Raw genomic sequence first — 16,056 nt, 5'->3', positions numbered from 1 at the left:
CTTCTTTAAAACAAAATAAAAAGAATTAAACTTAACATAGAAAAATAATAAATAAATCGAAAAAAAATCGCATAGAACAAAATTATCTCTGACTTCATATTGCTACAAAATCACTTTTAAAAAAGTGATTTACAAGAAATTCTACACGCTGGTTAATATTGCTTTTGATTATGACATGTTTAAAGCATACCTAGTGTTACCCTAGCAAACAGACAATAAATTATTTTCGTAAACTGTACATAATGTTTAACGTTTTTCTACCACTAATTTCTACATGCTACCCCTACGTTGATATACGCGAATCGAATTAATCAAAAAAGCCTTGAAATGATCTGAACTAGGTCACGTCGTATTTGTTGTGTGATCTGACCCGTCAATAACAACTGGGATTCCGCTAACGAAATCGCAAAGCCTCAAAATTAGGATCGCGGCAAAGTGAGAAAATTAAATGGTGCAGTTTAGCGCGTGTTTAATCGTATTATCAAGTGTGCTTACTGTTTATATAAAAAATGAAATGAACACAATTTTTAAAAATCAAGTCAAAAACGTCAAAATTTTGTCCGAATATTTTTACTGCCTTTCTACATCTAAATTAACATATGAAAGCCAAAAATTGTTATTGCTACTCAAAAAAAAAACAGTAAAAAATATTCTACGATGCTGTCTGCAAAAAAACGACGGCCTTGCTAACAATTTCTTTCGCTGAACTAAAAATCACAACGACTCGAAATCGAGTTCTCTATGGAAACAAAAAAACTAACTGCCGGCGTTCAGGCAAGGCGCGGCGCTTTTTCTTATTTCCGAGCGTTTCTTCGTTTTGTGTCCGTAGGCTAAGCAAGCGAAATCCACTTCGCAAGCCTAGGCCCGAGCTTGACGAAACGTAATGCCCTCTTTCCGCCAGCGAATCGTCGACTAAATTGCCACTGCCGAAACCCGAAGGCTAAAGTTTTCAAGGAAAGAGAGAAAAGGCGAGCAATCCCGTAACGAAAATTAAAGGTTTAAATCTACCGATTTTGCTAAGCGAGATTTTCATTGTTGTATAATTGCCGAGCCCGGCGCCAAAACTACACGAATTATAACAGTTTATTAAAAAAAATTATGAGTATTACGAAATATATTAGTCCAATAAACGTCCATGTTCAATATATAGTTGCCACTTATCCAAATTTTGCGGTTTTGCGCTGATAATTTTTAACTTAATTAACTTAGCAAAAATTTTGGTGAAAGGGTGCGTTAACTGTAAATATCCGTTTGTTTAAATTTTGTTAATTCAACCAGCAACTAAATTGCCCATGTCTAGACGTAACCCGTACAGGCATTTCTCAATGATAATTGCACTGTTCTTACTTTGCAATCTGCGATAATTCGCCACGTTCAAGATGGTAATATACGTCAGAGCGTTTTAATCCTTCCATGTAGTAATTTACCTACAAGAAGTTGACCGCAAATGTGCTTTATTAACTCAGTGTAGCAAAAACTGCTGTCCTAAGAATCGAAATTTGACTATCAAGTCATTGGCCCGTAAAAGTTTAAAAATTGCATTTTATTGAGCTGGCGATATGCTTCGGTTACTCGGTTAATATTTCGTTTTGATGGATCGGCGTTAATTTGACCGATCATCAATTTTCCTCTAAAGATAGCGTTCTTGTTAATTAGCACAAACCGTGCGCGGCTGAGCGTAAAAAAACGGAAAATAATGCAAACAGCAATAAGTGTGAGCTTAAATGAAACTTGCCGAAATCGCTCGGGCTGTTTCTTTTTGGGCGAAAAAGGCTCGACAGCGACTAAGAAAAGCAAAGGCAGGAAACCGACCCGACCACACAGACTCAAAGCTCTCCAGAAAGAAAGGAGAGAAGCAAAAGTCGCGAACAAAAGTGACCAGGCGTTAAAAACGTTAAAAAAACTTCGAAATTCGTACAAGTGCCTCTAAGTAATGAACGTTGGACAAAATAATAAACTTAATCGAGTGGCCTTGGTGTACATAGATAGTTCTAAGAGTGACCTACATTTACGCTTCGTATTTATTTTCTGCAATTTTCTGCTTCGCGAACCATCGGCAATGCCAGAGCGGATTAAAAAACTGAATGTAAGTATACACTACACCAAATAGAGCCTTTAATTTTTTTCAGGGGACCGCAATCCACTTACGGTTTTCCGCGCTCGCGCGAGCTACACTAAAAGATCGTGTCAAAAAATTTAAAACACTGGCTTACCTGTTCAATTCGCGATGTTGACTTAACATTTTTGCTGAATCTTGCGGTGGACTGCCTTGAGTCACATTTCCGCTCGTCTGAAAGCGTCGTCGTTTTGTGTATATAGAATACCTTAAACTAGGGTCAACTCTAGACGAGACGTGCATATAAAAAACCAGGTGTTTAAATTCGCCCGATATTTTGTTATAAAATTTGAATATGCGCAGAATAGGAGAATTTAACAATATTACTCTGGATTACACTTAAACCTGTTTTAATCCAAGATTTGTATTTTTTTAAAGTAAATGGCAAACACAAATCTTGTACAGCATATTTGCGCTTTCCACAAAGCATATTTGACTTGGATTTTAATAAAATAAAATGTGGCCTGTTTGCAGTTTTCAAGACGAGAAAAGCACACAATAGAATACCCTAGACAATAGAGCAAACTATTTCATGGTATTTGACAACGCCAAATATAAAACTGCAAATCAAAACAAATTAAACTTAAAATAATAAGTTATAAACTTGACGGCTTAAATCATTCGTCAATTTATAGGAATTCTTTACATATTTTTTGGAACGCATTTTTTTGTAAAATTTTGTTGGTGAAATTTGTTAAGTTATGTTAACTGATGATCTGCAAAGTCGTATTTAAATAACGCTTAATTTAATATACATTTCACCGTTTCGAAAAAAAAAATAGTTAAGTATCACATGTTGGCCGCTTTGGTTTTTGATCATGACTTTGATTTGACATTTTTTCCTGATTTGGCGACAAATTATAAAATAAACTTCCGCCTTCCACCTTTTCTGTGCCTTGATAGGTTTCCTGTGCCGTTGAATCTACTCTACACCTCGGTGAAATTCGTGGTCTCGGAATGTAAAGCGTTTATATACAAAATACGGAGATTATTTTTTTATATAGTTTATAAGCCGATGCGATTATAATCGGATGTGATCAAAAGTTTAGCGTTCATTTTTTGCATATTGCCCCGAGCTTTAGACGGTTTAAAAAAAACAACAAATTCTTCAGACAAATGAGTATTATGTCGGGGTTTAACATTTGTCATATAAACGTCGATTCGACAAAGGCTAAAAAAACAATTCGAAGGGTTTTAAACCGCTTTTTAAATGCTAAAATTCAACTTTTTTAACCGATTAAAACACGAAAAATATATATCATAAAATGATGTCATTTTTAGGTAAGTCATCGATTAATTGCCCCAAAATATTTTAATCATCTTATTTTGGGCAAGTTTTAAATGGCGACCTACCAATTAGCAACAAACTATTATTCTAATTTAGGAACATAATTGTCTTTTTCTTGGAAAGGGCTTTCCTTATCACAATCATATCTCATAACCAATCTAACGCACAAAAATAGCTGAAATATATGTCAAGTTTTAATTAACACAAAGAAAATTGGCACTTAATTACATGTAACCATAGCTGCAACACGCCATCAAGTCGATCCTATATTCGAATATGCCCATAAATGTTATATTTTTTTTGTTAAAGTTTAAGTTTCAAAATTATTTTGGAAGGTTTTTGGCGTAAATAACAGAATTCATTGCAACGATAGGAAAAGATACTTTGCAATACAAAAACAAGAAAAGGCGAATACAAAACGTCAGAGGCACAGTGATAACGAAAAAAATAGGTTACCGAAATGGTGTTGTGTAATATATCAACTATTTGGCAATATAAACGAATAGCAATATCCATTATAGTTATTTTTTATTGAATTAGTTGTTTGCCGAATTTTGATCGACCTTCAAAACATGTTTTGTAAGAATTTAAATGTCAATTGCCTTTAATTTAAAGTGACAACAATACATAAAACAACAAAATAAAAAACAAAATATATAGAAGTATAATAAATTAACTTAAAAATAAACACGTAAAATAACTGGTAACACTATTAAGAAATAAAAAAAGTTTAAGAAGATATATTAAATTGGGGTCACCGAAGCTCAGTTAAGAAAATAAACAACTAATTTGGCACCAAAAAGATGCGGTTTACCAAGCGCTTAAAAAAAATATTAAACTGACTAAAAATAAATGAAAGATCATTTTGGTACATAAGCAACAACAAATTTTTGTGCCAACCCTGTCTACCCTTTTTTTTAAAGTTTAATTTTTAATTGGCACTTCCTATTTAACAATTAGGTTTATTTTAAAAATGGCCTTCGCCGGCTAGGAAGTAATATTTTTCATTCACAGATGTTCGAATTAGAGTTTACCTTTTGCTTGCCACCGCGCTACAAGCTCGTTTTTGATCCCGGATTTGAAAGGAAGTGTGGTGTACCGGCCATTCTATGGTAACGTCCCTCGTTTGGTGGTAAGTGAACTTGGTAGGTGCCTTGTTATTCAAAACTGTCCCAATAACCCCGCTCGACAGCGACACCCCGTGTGGCGTTGCTTTGATAGGTTTAGCCGATAAAGTTTTAAATTTCATAGGCACCGGTCTGCCTAACATGTTACTTACAGGCGTCATTTGTTCTCGTTCAATTTTCCGACAGTACAGGCCAGGTGCAAACGTGATAGGCTTCGTAGTACAAGTACCGCGTGCTGGCGAAAACATATTTTTAGCACTGTACGACGAGAAGCCGTGTTCGTTGGCGTTATGCTCGGCAAACGTGCTTAACTTTCCGATTCTCGAGGCCTCTTTGCCGCCATGAAGCGACGACATCGGATACTGTCCTGTCGCCCTGCCATTGTATATGTTACAATGCACGGGGCTTCTGTTTAGAGGCACAACAAGCGAGTGGTTGTGCGTGCGCAGACTGGAATTGATTACAATAGGCGGTATTATGTCGTTGGCTCGAGCGCTGAGTATGTGCTGGTGCTGTTGCTGATGGTATTCCAGGTTCTGTCTCACCTTGTCGTATTCCTGTAAAGCACAATCGAATTTCGATGAACAAATGTTACCGGGCAAAAGAGGCGGTCGGCACAACACAGAGTATACTTTTATTTCGATGTAAGTACAACCGGTAAACACAACGACATAAATAGAAAATATATGTTCTATTTTAAACAGGTGTAGTGCTACGGTATTACAATAAGTGAACACTTTTAAAGCAGTGCGTTTGATCGGAAAACGTGGATAAATATTTAATATCGCAATTCTTAAAGTACAAATACAAAAAATTGGCGTAGTCTTTTTTTCACATGTTTCACCAGTTTAACCACTCGGCTTTAAACATGTCATTTAGAAATGAGACGAATAAAGAAATGGCTGGGCTACTGTCTTTCGGCCGTTAATTGTAAATCAATGACAACAAGACCAGGTTACGTACTTGACTCGCTTAATATCGTTTAAGTGGGCCCCTGTTACTTTCTCTTTCGTACAAAAGCAACTGGTCACTTAATTTTCCTCTAACATTCTTGCTAGTTGCTTTTGAACTAATTTTAAGGTAATGAGACGGGGCTGGTACTGGATTTTTGGCTATCTTTTGTTCAGCTTTCTTTCGGACAAGTCTATAGTCGACTGTACTGTTGTTGTCCTTTTTTAACTTGATAAAACTATTGGGTGCTGACAAGGGATGGAGGCTACCGCTCCTGCTGGTCGAAGGGCTGCTGAACGCGTTTTTGGTGCCGCTGACGACTGGAACACAGCTAGATTTTAGCCCCCCGGAAAACGTATTGTGCCATGCTAGACTTAAATCGGCCGGTAAATTAAACGCGTCGCCTGTGTAGATTCTATGGCTCTCTGAGTGGCTTCTCCATCTTAACTGCTGAACAACCTTCGTGCTATCTACCTTAGCCTGTACTCTAGGCTTCTGTCTCGACACAGCCAGGACTCTAAGTTCCTGCATTTTCGCAAAGGGTTTCTCCTTGCCTCGCACTTCTTGTAAATACCAGTTTTTGTTTAGGCTATTTTGATTCGCAAATAAGAAATTGCTGTAAAGCATGGAAGGATGTTTGTCGGGTAGTATACACCTTTGTGCAGTGGGAATCGCCATGCTCGTAATGTTGCATACGCCTAACGGAAGACTGGACTGGTAAGCATTGTTCTGTTAAAAATAACTAGGTTAAGTAATGAGGTACAAATCTATAGAGTCTAAAGCTGCGATGACTTACTAATATATGAGACTTCTAACCTAAACGACATTTAATTCTTACTTGACAAAGCATTGCTTAATTATCTTAAAACCTGTTAAAAGTATCTTAATGCTAAATTCCTTTATATAATTAGTAGAACAAATCTATGTGTGGGGTTTTTACTAAACACTAAAATAAAGGCTACTTTCTAAAAAGCTTTTATTAAAAATAATCTAGTTTTATTATTTGCTTTAAAAAAACAAATTCCTTTAACTTTTTGAACTTTCTTTGACACTTTTACGGCGAGATTATTTAATTAAAAAAAATGATTTGATTGAATATTCAAAATTGATTAAATTAATTGTTACAAAAAAAATTTCTAACCTGGGGTAACACACTTTTCGTGATCCCGGTTGTTCCCGGAGTACAGTGGAGCAGGCGGTGAACTTGCTCCACCACTCCCAAGCTTCGGATCAGTGAGTCGCGTTGGAGAAGTCCACTTATCCTCTCCAGTTCCTCATCTTCACTAATATCGACTGGCTTAGAGGTATCCACTACAATTTTGACTTCGGGACTATACTGCCGGGAAAGAGTCTGCTGAAAAAAATTAGAATTTTTACATAAATTATTTTTTGTTATTAAAAAAATAATAATGATAATAATAATAGCAAAAAAAAGCTAATTATATTAAGTGCCAAATTAGTTATCATTTTAAAATAAAACAGGGGTTTACATCTATAAGATTCAAAGGTCGCTACAATGTAACATTGCTAGTGACCAATTTAAAATCCTTTAAAATCAAGTAAAAAAACAAGACAAATATCTACAGGACTTCAAATGTCTTCAAAGCCTATAAGGCTTTTAACATTCAGTAAAACAAGATGTCCACAAGGCCTTTAAATAATGCATGTAGCATAACAAACTGTATAAATCGAAATACTTACAGTCAACTGTCGGGTCATAGGTCTATATCGGAACGGGACAATTCCGGAATGTGTTTTTTTATCTCCGCTCGATTCCCCAGCTTCTCGTTTAGTATCCGGTCTATAAGGTTTCCCCTTTAACATAGCATCTCTCTTCTCATTCTTTATCCTAATTTCCTCTCGTTGTAATCTATATATAATGGAGCTAAGTGAATAATATATAAATGTATGGTTAATTTATAGGCCAACAAAATAAAAAAATTCCGTTATGGTACGCATGTAAATTATCGCTGGCAAATACTATTAAGAGTTGCAACCGTACTTTAACATTAAAAACCTGACCGTAGACATTTTTTAAATCTTACTTTGCTGCTTCTTCCCTTGCCTTGGCTGCTGCTGTGGTTTGAAACAGGGAACAACTGTTCTCAAAATACTGGTCGTATTTCTCGTGCCCAGCAATTGGGTAAATTCGCCGAAACCCTCCCATGTGATCGTTCTCGTATTTTTCAATTGAGTCTAAATACTGGTTTTGGGTAGTTTTTATTTCTTCCAACCTAAACAAAAATATAGAATATTTTCCACTGTTATTTATGGACATTTAACAGTAAGTATGTAATAAAACCTACTCACAAGTTAATTGGGCAAAACTACGCGGTCAACAACGTCTAAAACTGGCTAAGTCAACTAAAGATTAGGTCATGTTAAGGCTGAAAAATTGGTCTACTTACATTAATATATGAAAATGGTATTATCAAGATTTAAGATAGCATTTACAAAGTCTATCTTTTTGTTAAGAAACTTGTTTCAAACTAAAATATGTTGATTATAATTACACTTCTAAAAGATATTTACAAAAATTTTAATTTAAGGACTAAAATAGCTCTAAAATAACGGTTGTGCCTTAATTTTTGTATAACAAATTCTAAATCATCTTAATTCACCTTGATTCTCTTGATTTTGGTTTTGACATCAATCTGTCCTTGACTCTTCGCCGATCTTCTTCCAGACACTTCTTGCGATCGATTGATCTTAGGTCAAGGAGGTTAAGTGTGTCGAGAAGCAATCCCTCCTTGACATCTTTGTCAAGTTTTGCATCCGTGTGAAACGAGGGAGAATGGTTGACCTAGTGAAACCAAATTAATTTTTTAAATACATTTTCATATTGATTTATTACAGAAAAAAGAAAATTGAAATATTGTAATAGTATCACTATGAACAAAATACTATTGTCACTTTAAACCAGTCTGTAGTTGCCTTTGCCAGTTACAATAATAAAGACCTATTGATATTTCCTAATTTTGAACTTGTCCATTTCCTTTTTGACTTAATGAAAGTTAGTACAAACAATGAATTGCTTAAAACTATATAACCATCACATAGTACAATTATGTCCAACAAAAAAAATAGGACAATGCTTAATAAAAGCCTTAATAATTGGTGCTCATTGCAAAGTAAATTAAAAAAAATAATTCTTAACATTTAACTTTTTTAATTTTGACAAAAAATATGCTCAAAGAAGACTCTTTCATTTACCTCCAGTAACCAGGCTTTCAGTTTTTTGTCAAGCATAACGTCAAACCCTAGAATCTCGAAGCAAGCACTTCCCCTTAAATGGTTGGGAAAACAAGTTCGGTAATTGTGTTTCAAGATTGGATGTGCAGAAATAAGTGTCTTGATCACCACATCCTTAAAAGTTTTTGAATTTGTTTAAAATTACAAACTTAATATTAACAGGTTTTACAAGTTTCATAAAATTTTGACATTTTATTAAATGGGTACTTAAACAGAGAAGTTGTATTTAGCTTAGAGATAAAAACCATGTCATAACAAATACTTGAACAATAAACTTTTAAATTTAACTGCCTTTAAAATTACCAAAACATTAACCACAAACATTTTGGTATTTCAATTTAAATCAGATTAAATTAAAAAAAAAATGAAAAAATATAAATGCCGAGATTGCAATATTTAGTCAATATTTTTAACCATAAAGTTATAATAAATTTAAAACTATTTTAACTCATTAAATTTGAACCATGCTACGCTGACCAGTTGCCAATTAGGATTTACTATAAATTAATAAGTTTTTACAACTACAGGACGTCTTTGAAGGGTCACAAATAAAAACTACAATACTTTTAGAAATGTTATTGTTCTTTTTTCATTGCTTACAAACTGTTCTATTGTGTATGTAAAAAAATAAACAGTGAGTCAATATAACCAAAGTTTATAAATGACCTAAAAATATTTTTTTACCTAAACAATTAAAAAACCAAAGTGTTCCTTAAATTTATTAAATTTAACAATTTTTTAGTTAACTTTTTTAAAAAGTTAACTAAAAAATTGTTAAATTTAATTTAAAAACTTAGACTTGTTGGTATGAAAAAACAATGTAAAATATCAAAAAACTTTTTTAATTAATTTTCAATTAAAAAAAGTTATTTAAACAATTCAAGAGTTTAAAAAAAGAAAATTAATTGAAATTTTAAATGTTGAAAAAAAAACTCACTTCAATATTAGCCCACATTTTTTTGACGTCGTAACCATGTTCTTCTAACCAGCGGCAAACAGTCTCAAGTTTTCTTTTACTTCCTGATTCGTCATCTCTCACAAAATCGTCGCTGTTTTTATTGATGGCGTAGTTCGTCAAATGCATACATACCTCATCCTAGAATAATTACAATTATAAAAGTTATTGTATTTATCTAAATATAATGGAGCTTAGCAATTTTTATAGGTTTGTCCAATTTAAAGGCCTACAAAATAAATAAAACTGTTGTTTGTGGTGCGGGGGTTAATTAACGTAACCAAAATTATTTGAAAGTTGCTACCATACTACAACAATCACTAGTAAAAGAACTCAGAAAAAACTGCCCACTTGGCAACAGTAGGAATCAAACTCAGAGACTGTGTATTTATGTCAATGACATTAACAGCTGCACCACATTATTATACTTTCAACAAAAAATAAATAAAATATGAAAAAAACATTCAATACACTTTTATGTACTTATTTAATACACCATCATGTACTTGTACTGTACTGGTATTATAGCTTAACAAAAAAAATAATAGAGCCCTTAAATAGTACAATTAAATAAAGGCCAATACAAAAGACTACCATATATTAATAATTAAACATGTCCTTGAAAAATATCCCTAAAAAATATGATCCTATTTTAGATGCTTAGACATGAAAAATCTTACCATATTATGGTTGTTAGGTTCTTGGTATTTCTTCGTAGCAAACCTTCCAAGACCTTCCTTGTACATAAATATACGGAAAGGGTCACACGATGTCACGAGAACGTACAACCGAAAGTCAAACTTGAAACCATCAATAGTTAAACACTAGAATAGTAAAATTATTTTGAAAATCAATTTAAAAATTCTTTGAATAATTTATTTGGATATTCAAAAATTTAGTAGTATTTAGATATAGTATGGATATATTTTAAGACTAAGTACTATTACGATATTGTAATGAGATATTTATAGAGAGAGTAGTATTAAGATATAGTATAAGATATTTAAAGAAATTTTGAGTAGGTAGACATAATAACTTTATATTGGATTTATATACAGAAAAAAATATTCTATAATAATTAGATTAAATCAATAAAAACATCCTTTAAACAAAATCCAGTTTTAACAAGTTAACTTATAGCCTAGGCCCTAAAGTTACATGGCACTATATTTAAAGTATGTTGTTAAAATTTCCCTTTCTACATAAGAAAAACTTTAATACACAAACCTTGTTGACATACTGCTGACATATCATATGCTCTCCAGGCTTCATGTCTTTCGGATTCCTGGTTAGGAAAATTCCTTTTCCTTGGCAACCACTTTCTGGTTTACAAATAAAAGTTTTGTTTTTCTTGGTGCGGCAATAAGCTTGGAAGTCGCTGTAACTAAAAAGAAAGGGTTGTTTTAATTAACATGGCATGTAAAACATTTTAAATACAGTTTTAGTGTAAACAAATATTAAACAATGTTTCAAATGAAATATAAAATAAAACTAACAAAAACAAAATTTACAAAACTATATTCAAATTGTAAACAAAAACCCACAAACTATATTTAAATTGTAAACAGAAACCCACAAAACTATATTTAAATTGTAAACAAAAACCCACTAAACTATATTTAAAATGTAAACAAAAACCCACAGTAGTATATTTAAATTTAAAAATTTAAAAAACAAAACTATATTTAATAAAAAAAAACACCAAACTTTATTTAAATTTCAAAATTTAAAGGAAGTGTACAAAAACATTTATAATTAAAAAAAAAAAAATTGTATAGTACTCCAATTCTTACTTCACGTAACTTTATTAAAGTCTTTAAGATTAATAAACTTCATTAAAGCTAATATTTCGGATCAAAAATACAATGACAGATTAAGTCAATAGGCCAATAATAAATGAGGTCATTTTTCACGTAGACAAACACACTTAAAACTTATCCCAAATAACCAAAATTGTTTTTGTCAACGGCTATTGAACCATTATGAAAGTATAACTCCAATAATTGTTTGTTTTCAGCGACAATAACCCATTGTTAGCTCACAATGAATTATGAGGGCCACTTACTCTGCAGGCAGGCACCACGTTTTCGGAAAACAGGAATATTCCTTTGGAAATAGTTTGTGTAGTCGGTTAAGATTTCTCGCAAGAAAATCTTTGCGGCAAATTTCGTTCATTCCCGGAAAATGATTTATTTTCTAAAAAAAATTATATTTTTTTGAACTAATAACAGCTACAATGAGCATACATATAATTTTAAATAAAAGCACAATTTTTTGTATAAATGGTATGTTTTATGATTACAGTAATATTATAAAATGCTAACTTAGATACTCTTAAAAAAAAATGTTTATATCTATATAAATAACTATAAACATGCTTTAAATAAATATCAATATTAGTTTACTAGAGAGCTCTTTTAAAATACACAAATAAGAAATTAAACCAAGCACCATATAGTGCCCTTTAAAGTAATAACAGCTTTAATAGATAGGCTTATAAACAAATGAAATTTTTATCGAACTAGATTTACATTTAAGGCATAAACAAATCTATAAGCTATAAAAAATCAAAAAAACTTAAGTATACCCTAAAAGCAAAGATAACAATTGTAATTAAAACAATAGTTTGTGTGTTAATCTAATTAGAAAGTCGTCATACAATGAAGAGCATACTTCACTACAAAAAGGTCCGCTACTTAATTTCCCAACCAATTGAAATCTAATAGAATAATTAACATTAAAGAGAGGCCATACGAAGCAAACAAATCAGTAAGGTATTCAAATTTAGTTTTGGGAGTCTGAGATATATTAATTATCATTTCAAAACCTTTGATTACACATGATATTTACGAAAACCTTAAAACTAATTATATTTTCCTAAACAAATATTAAATGATTAAAATAAACATAATGCTGTTCACGGTTTAAAAAAAATTGGAAGTATAGAAAACCAAAAATACTGTTGACATAACCTTTTTTTTGTTTAAATACAACAACTTTTTAATTACAACAATTGTATAACAGCATTTACTTGTTTGCATTTTTTTTTTCTAAAAGAGCTATTTTACCTGAAAACGTTTCATCTCCATGACCCTTTCAAGCGATACAGAATAATCGGTCCAAAATATCGTCCATTCTTCATCTTCACTTACTTCTCTCATGCCATGTCTTCTACTCATTCTACGAACTTTAAATATTTAAACAATTTTTAAACTCTGTTTTGGTGCTCGTATGGGGAAAATAGGCTCAAAGGTGCTTGTATTTTTTTTTCGCCATTGCATAAAAGCAGTGGGAATCGAGCAAATGACCTTATGTTGTAAAAGTTTTGACTACTATACCATGCCAACAAACATAAACTACGATAATGTTTATCAAATTTAATTTTTTTGCATTAACATACCACTTTCATATTTGCAGTTGCTTGTACAAATTCCAATCCATCTAATTGCAAAATTAGGTACATCAATATAAAATTAAAATGTGGCTAGGCCAAAGATTTAAAGACAAAATTCTACTTAGATTGTAGCATACCTTTTTTTCTTTTTCTTCTTTTTCCTGGATGGACTGGAACAGGTGACAGAAATTGCATCGTCTGGTTTCTTAATAGGGACGTGATGGTCATTCTCACCAGGCTCTTCTTCTATTACATCTAAACAAAAGAAAAAAGGAAATGAATGTGTTTGTTTTTTGGTTAGGTGACCATGCCAAGTTATACTGTAACGCTATGCATAAAAATATAAGCTAATAATTTTTTCAGGTTTGAAATCAGAATTTTAATATGATATTTTTTTTAAACTCTAGTTAATGTATTTTTAGTTGTGTAAATCTAGTTTTATTAATGTGTAAAAAATTTAAGATGCAATGGGATTATTTTTTATCATAAACCTCATTTCAACAAGCTAATTATTTTTAACAGACAGAAGTTAATATTGTTGAACCTAACCTAAAGATGTTGCAACACAAAAACAGTGGGGTTCAACCTTAACATAATACTTTAATGCCCAGGAATATAAACACTACACCATGCAAATACTAGGAAATTTTTAAGTACCAACTGCTATAGCATTTACAGATTAAACCCATTTTTGACAACTATAAAAACAAAAATTTAAAAAAGGTCCAGAAAATATGTGTGTAAACATACCTGTTAATAGATTGTTGTTAGTTAAACTTATAGCGTTCACATTTTCCTCTTTTTTACAGTTAGGAGGCTCCGAAGAATTTGAGTCAGAAGATAATAAAGTATTGATGGGCGCAATGTTATTATTACAATCCTGTATGGTCTGTTGACCAGGTTTGCTACCACTATAAGTGAAAATCGACGAATTTAAGTTTACAGTTTTGACCACATTTTTTTCGATATTTTTGCTGTTTTGGTTTGATTCAGAAATTGTTAAACATGAAAGTCTGTTTAGTTCTTTTTCAGGTGAGCTTGTTTTGCTACGATTTGATTTTGTTTCTTCATTTGAAATTTCGTCTTTGAAGCTTATTGATTCAGTTGAGGGTATAGTTACAGTTTCGTTAACACTAATATTTGTAAACATGTTTTCTCTCATTGTTAGCCTGTAAAAAGTAAAAAAATCTTTATGTGACTTAAAAATTATGTTGTTTTTCTATGTTTTAGCAAAACCAATGCCTAAAACGATAAAGTCTGACAGTACCAGTATACTATTTTTTTTAATTTACAAGCAGACTATTTTTAAATAAGCTTAGTCTGAACATAATTTAGTAATTTGCTCCTTTTGCCAAAGCAAATCAAACCCTTCTACTAAATCTTATGTACTTTTACCAACGTGCAATTTTATCTGAATTTTTTTTTATTTATTAATATTTTAATGTTAGTTCTTATTAATTAGAATTTAGGACTTTAACGGTTATATAACAATGGCGAACTTACCCATTACATTTAACGTTATAAAACTTCGAATAGCGTCAGTTGCTTAGTTACATTAATTAATTAAAGTAATTTTATTACAAGATTTCTATTACTGTAAAATTTTAATTAATAGCTTTTATAAAATAAAACGAATACTTTAATCTCTGTCTGAAATATTATATTTTATTAAATATATGTTTATATTTATAATAAATAAATATATTCTAAGACATATAAATATAAATGAGGCCAAAAGCCGTAGTCGTAAAATTTTAAAAGCTCCCGTCTTTTAACCGTTTTAAAAATAAATTTTGCGACATTAATTCAAAAATAGAATTTTAGACTCTTTGTGGCAAAAAAAATCCTTTTAATGTAATATAAGTTTAACGTCTTTAAAATCAAGTTTTTGTCGAATTTCTGCGACTTACTTTTTTCCCTCAAAACAGCGATTTTTGGCATTTTCTACAAGGGTATATATACAAGAACCTTGGTCTTTTTGCTAAATTTGGTCAAAAACGAAAAAAAAAATATTTTAGTATTTTTTTGCAAAAAAGGCCCTTACAGTCTACTATAAGCCATCCTAACGTTTTAAACCTGTTTTTACCTATTTAAAAATCACTTTTTTATCAAAAAATAAAATTAAAAATAAAATCGACTCTCGTGCACTATCTTGCAATAAAAAAAAATTTATAAAATTAAAAAAACGAATTTTGGGCATTTTGAGGCAAAAAAAATCTTTTAATCTAACATAAGTCAGTTTAACATCTTTAAAATCATGTTTTTGTCAAATTTTGGTGACTTACTTTTTCCCCCAAAACATCGATTTTCGGCACATTCTACAAGACATTTTCTATATACCCTTGTAGAAAATGCCGAAAATAATTTTATAACTAGATTTATTTGATGAATAAAATATGGTTCGGAATTATTTGATTATTAGTAGCATAAATTTTTATAAATAAAAAAAGATATGCATAAACATTAATTAATAATATCACATATCTTTGATTTTTAGTAAACAAACAAGTATATTATACAAACAAAAGTTTATATTTTAACCCAGTTTTAAGTTGTCAATATCAGGATATACATTAAACTAAATTTTAAATTCCTAAAATTGATTTTCGATTTTTATTAAATAAACAAGCATTTAAATATGTTAAATAAACGAAAACTATTTTTTTAAATACGTTTTTTATCTTCATATATTATAAAACACATTATACTTAAAATTTAATGCTTAATATCGAACTTTAATATTTAATAAACAAACAAGAATTTAAATATAATAAACAAAGAAAAATTAAATTTTTAATCCTTTTTTGAGAATTCAAAACGAAGCAAAATTTGAAAACCTAATAACGATCTTTAAATTTTTATAAATTAACAAGCAATTAGTAAAAAGTAATAATTAAATTTTATAAATAGGACGATTGGAATACAATATTATTATAAACAACATAATAAAATTTCAGAACCTTGTATTTACAT

General features: G+C 31.0%; 1 protein-coding gene across 2 annotated transcripts; it reads right to left on the bottom strand.

The window, feature by feature from the left end:
• Positions 1-3,626: 3,626 nt before the first annotated feature.
• Positions 3,627-14,244, bottom strand: LOC145754699 (tubulin polyglutamylase ttll6-like). 2 transcript variants are annotated; one of them, XM_082570803.1, is made up of 14 exons: positions 13,834-14,244; positions 13,221-13,338; positions 13,090-13,130; positions 12,758-12,876; positions 11,755-11,885; positions 10,917-11,073; positions 10,370-10,513; positions 9,672-9,830; positions 8,696-8,848; positions 8,104-8,285; positions 7,528-7,716; positions 7,184-7,352; positions 6,624-6,836; positions 3,627-5,088 (listed from the first exon to the last, which is right to left on the bottom strand). In XM_082570803.1, the coding sequence occupies exons 1-14, from the start codon at positions 14,231-14,233 to the stop codon at positions 4,435-4,437; spliced, it is 2,829 nt and encodes a 942-aa protein (XP_082426929.1). In that variant the 5' UTR covers positions 14,234-14,244; the 3' UTR covers positions 3,627-4,434. The 2 variants fall into 2 exon arrangements, with proteins under 2 accessions (XP_082426929.1, XP_082426930.1); XM_082570804.1 differs by having other exon boundaries at positions 6,624-6,833.
• Between the last annotated feature and the right edge of the window lie 1,812 nt (positions 14,245-16,056).

The sequence above is a fragment of the Corella eumyota genome, chromosome 6 (assembly GCF_963082875.1).
Source record: "Corella eumyota chromosome 6, kaCorEumy4.1, whole genome shotgun sequence".
NCBI lineage: Eukaryota > Metazoa > Chordata > Ascidiacea > Phlebobranchia > Corellidae > Corella > Corella eumyota.
This window is presented reverse-complemented; position numbering and strand designations above follow the sequence as displayed.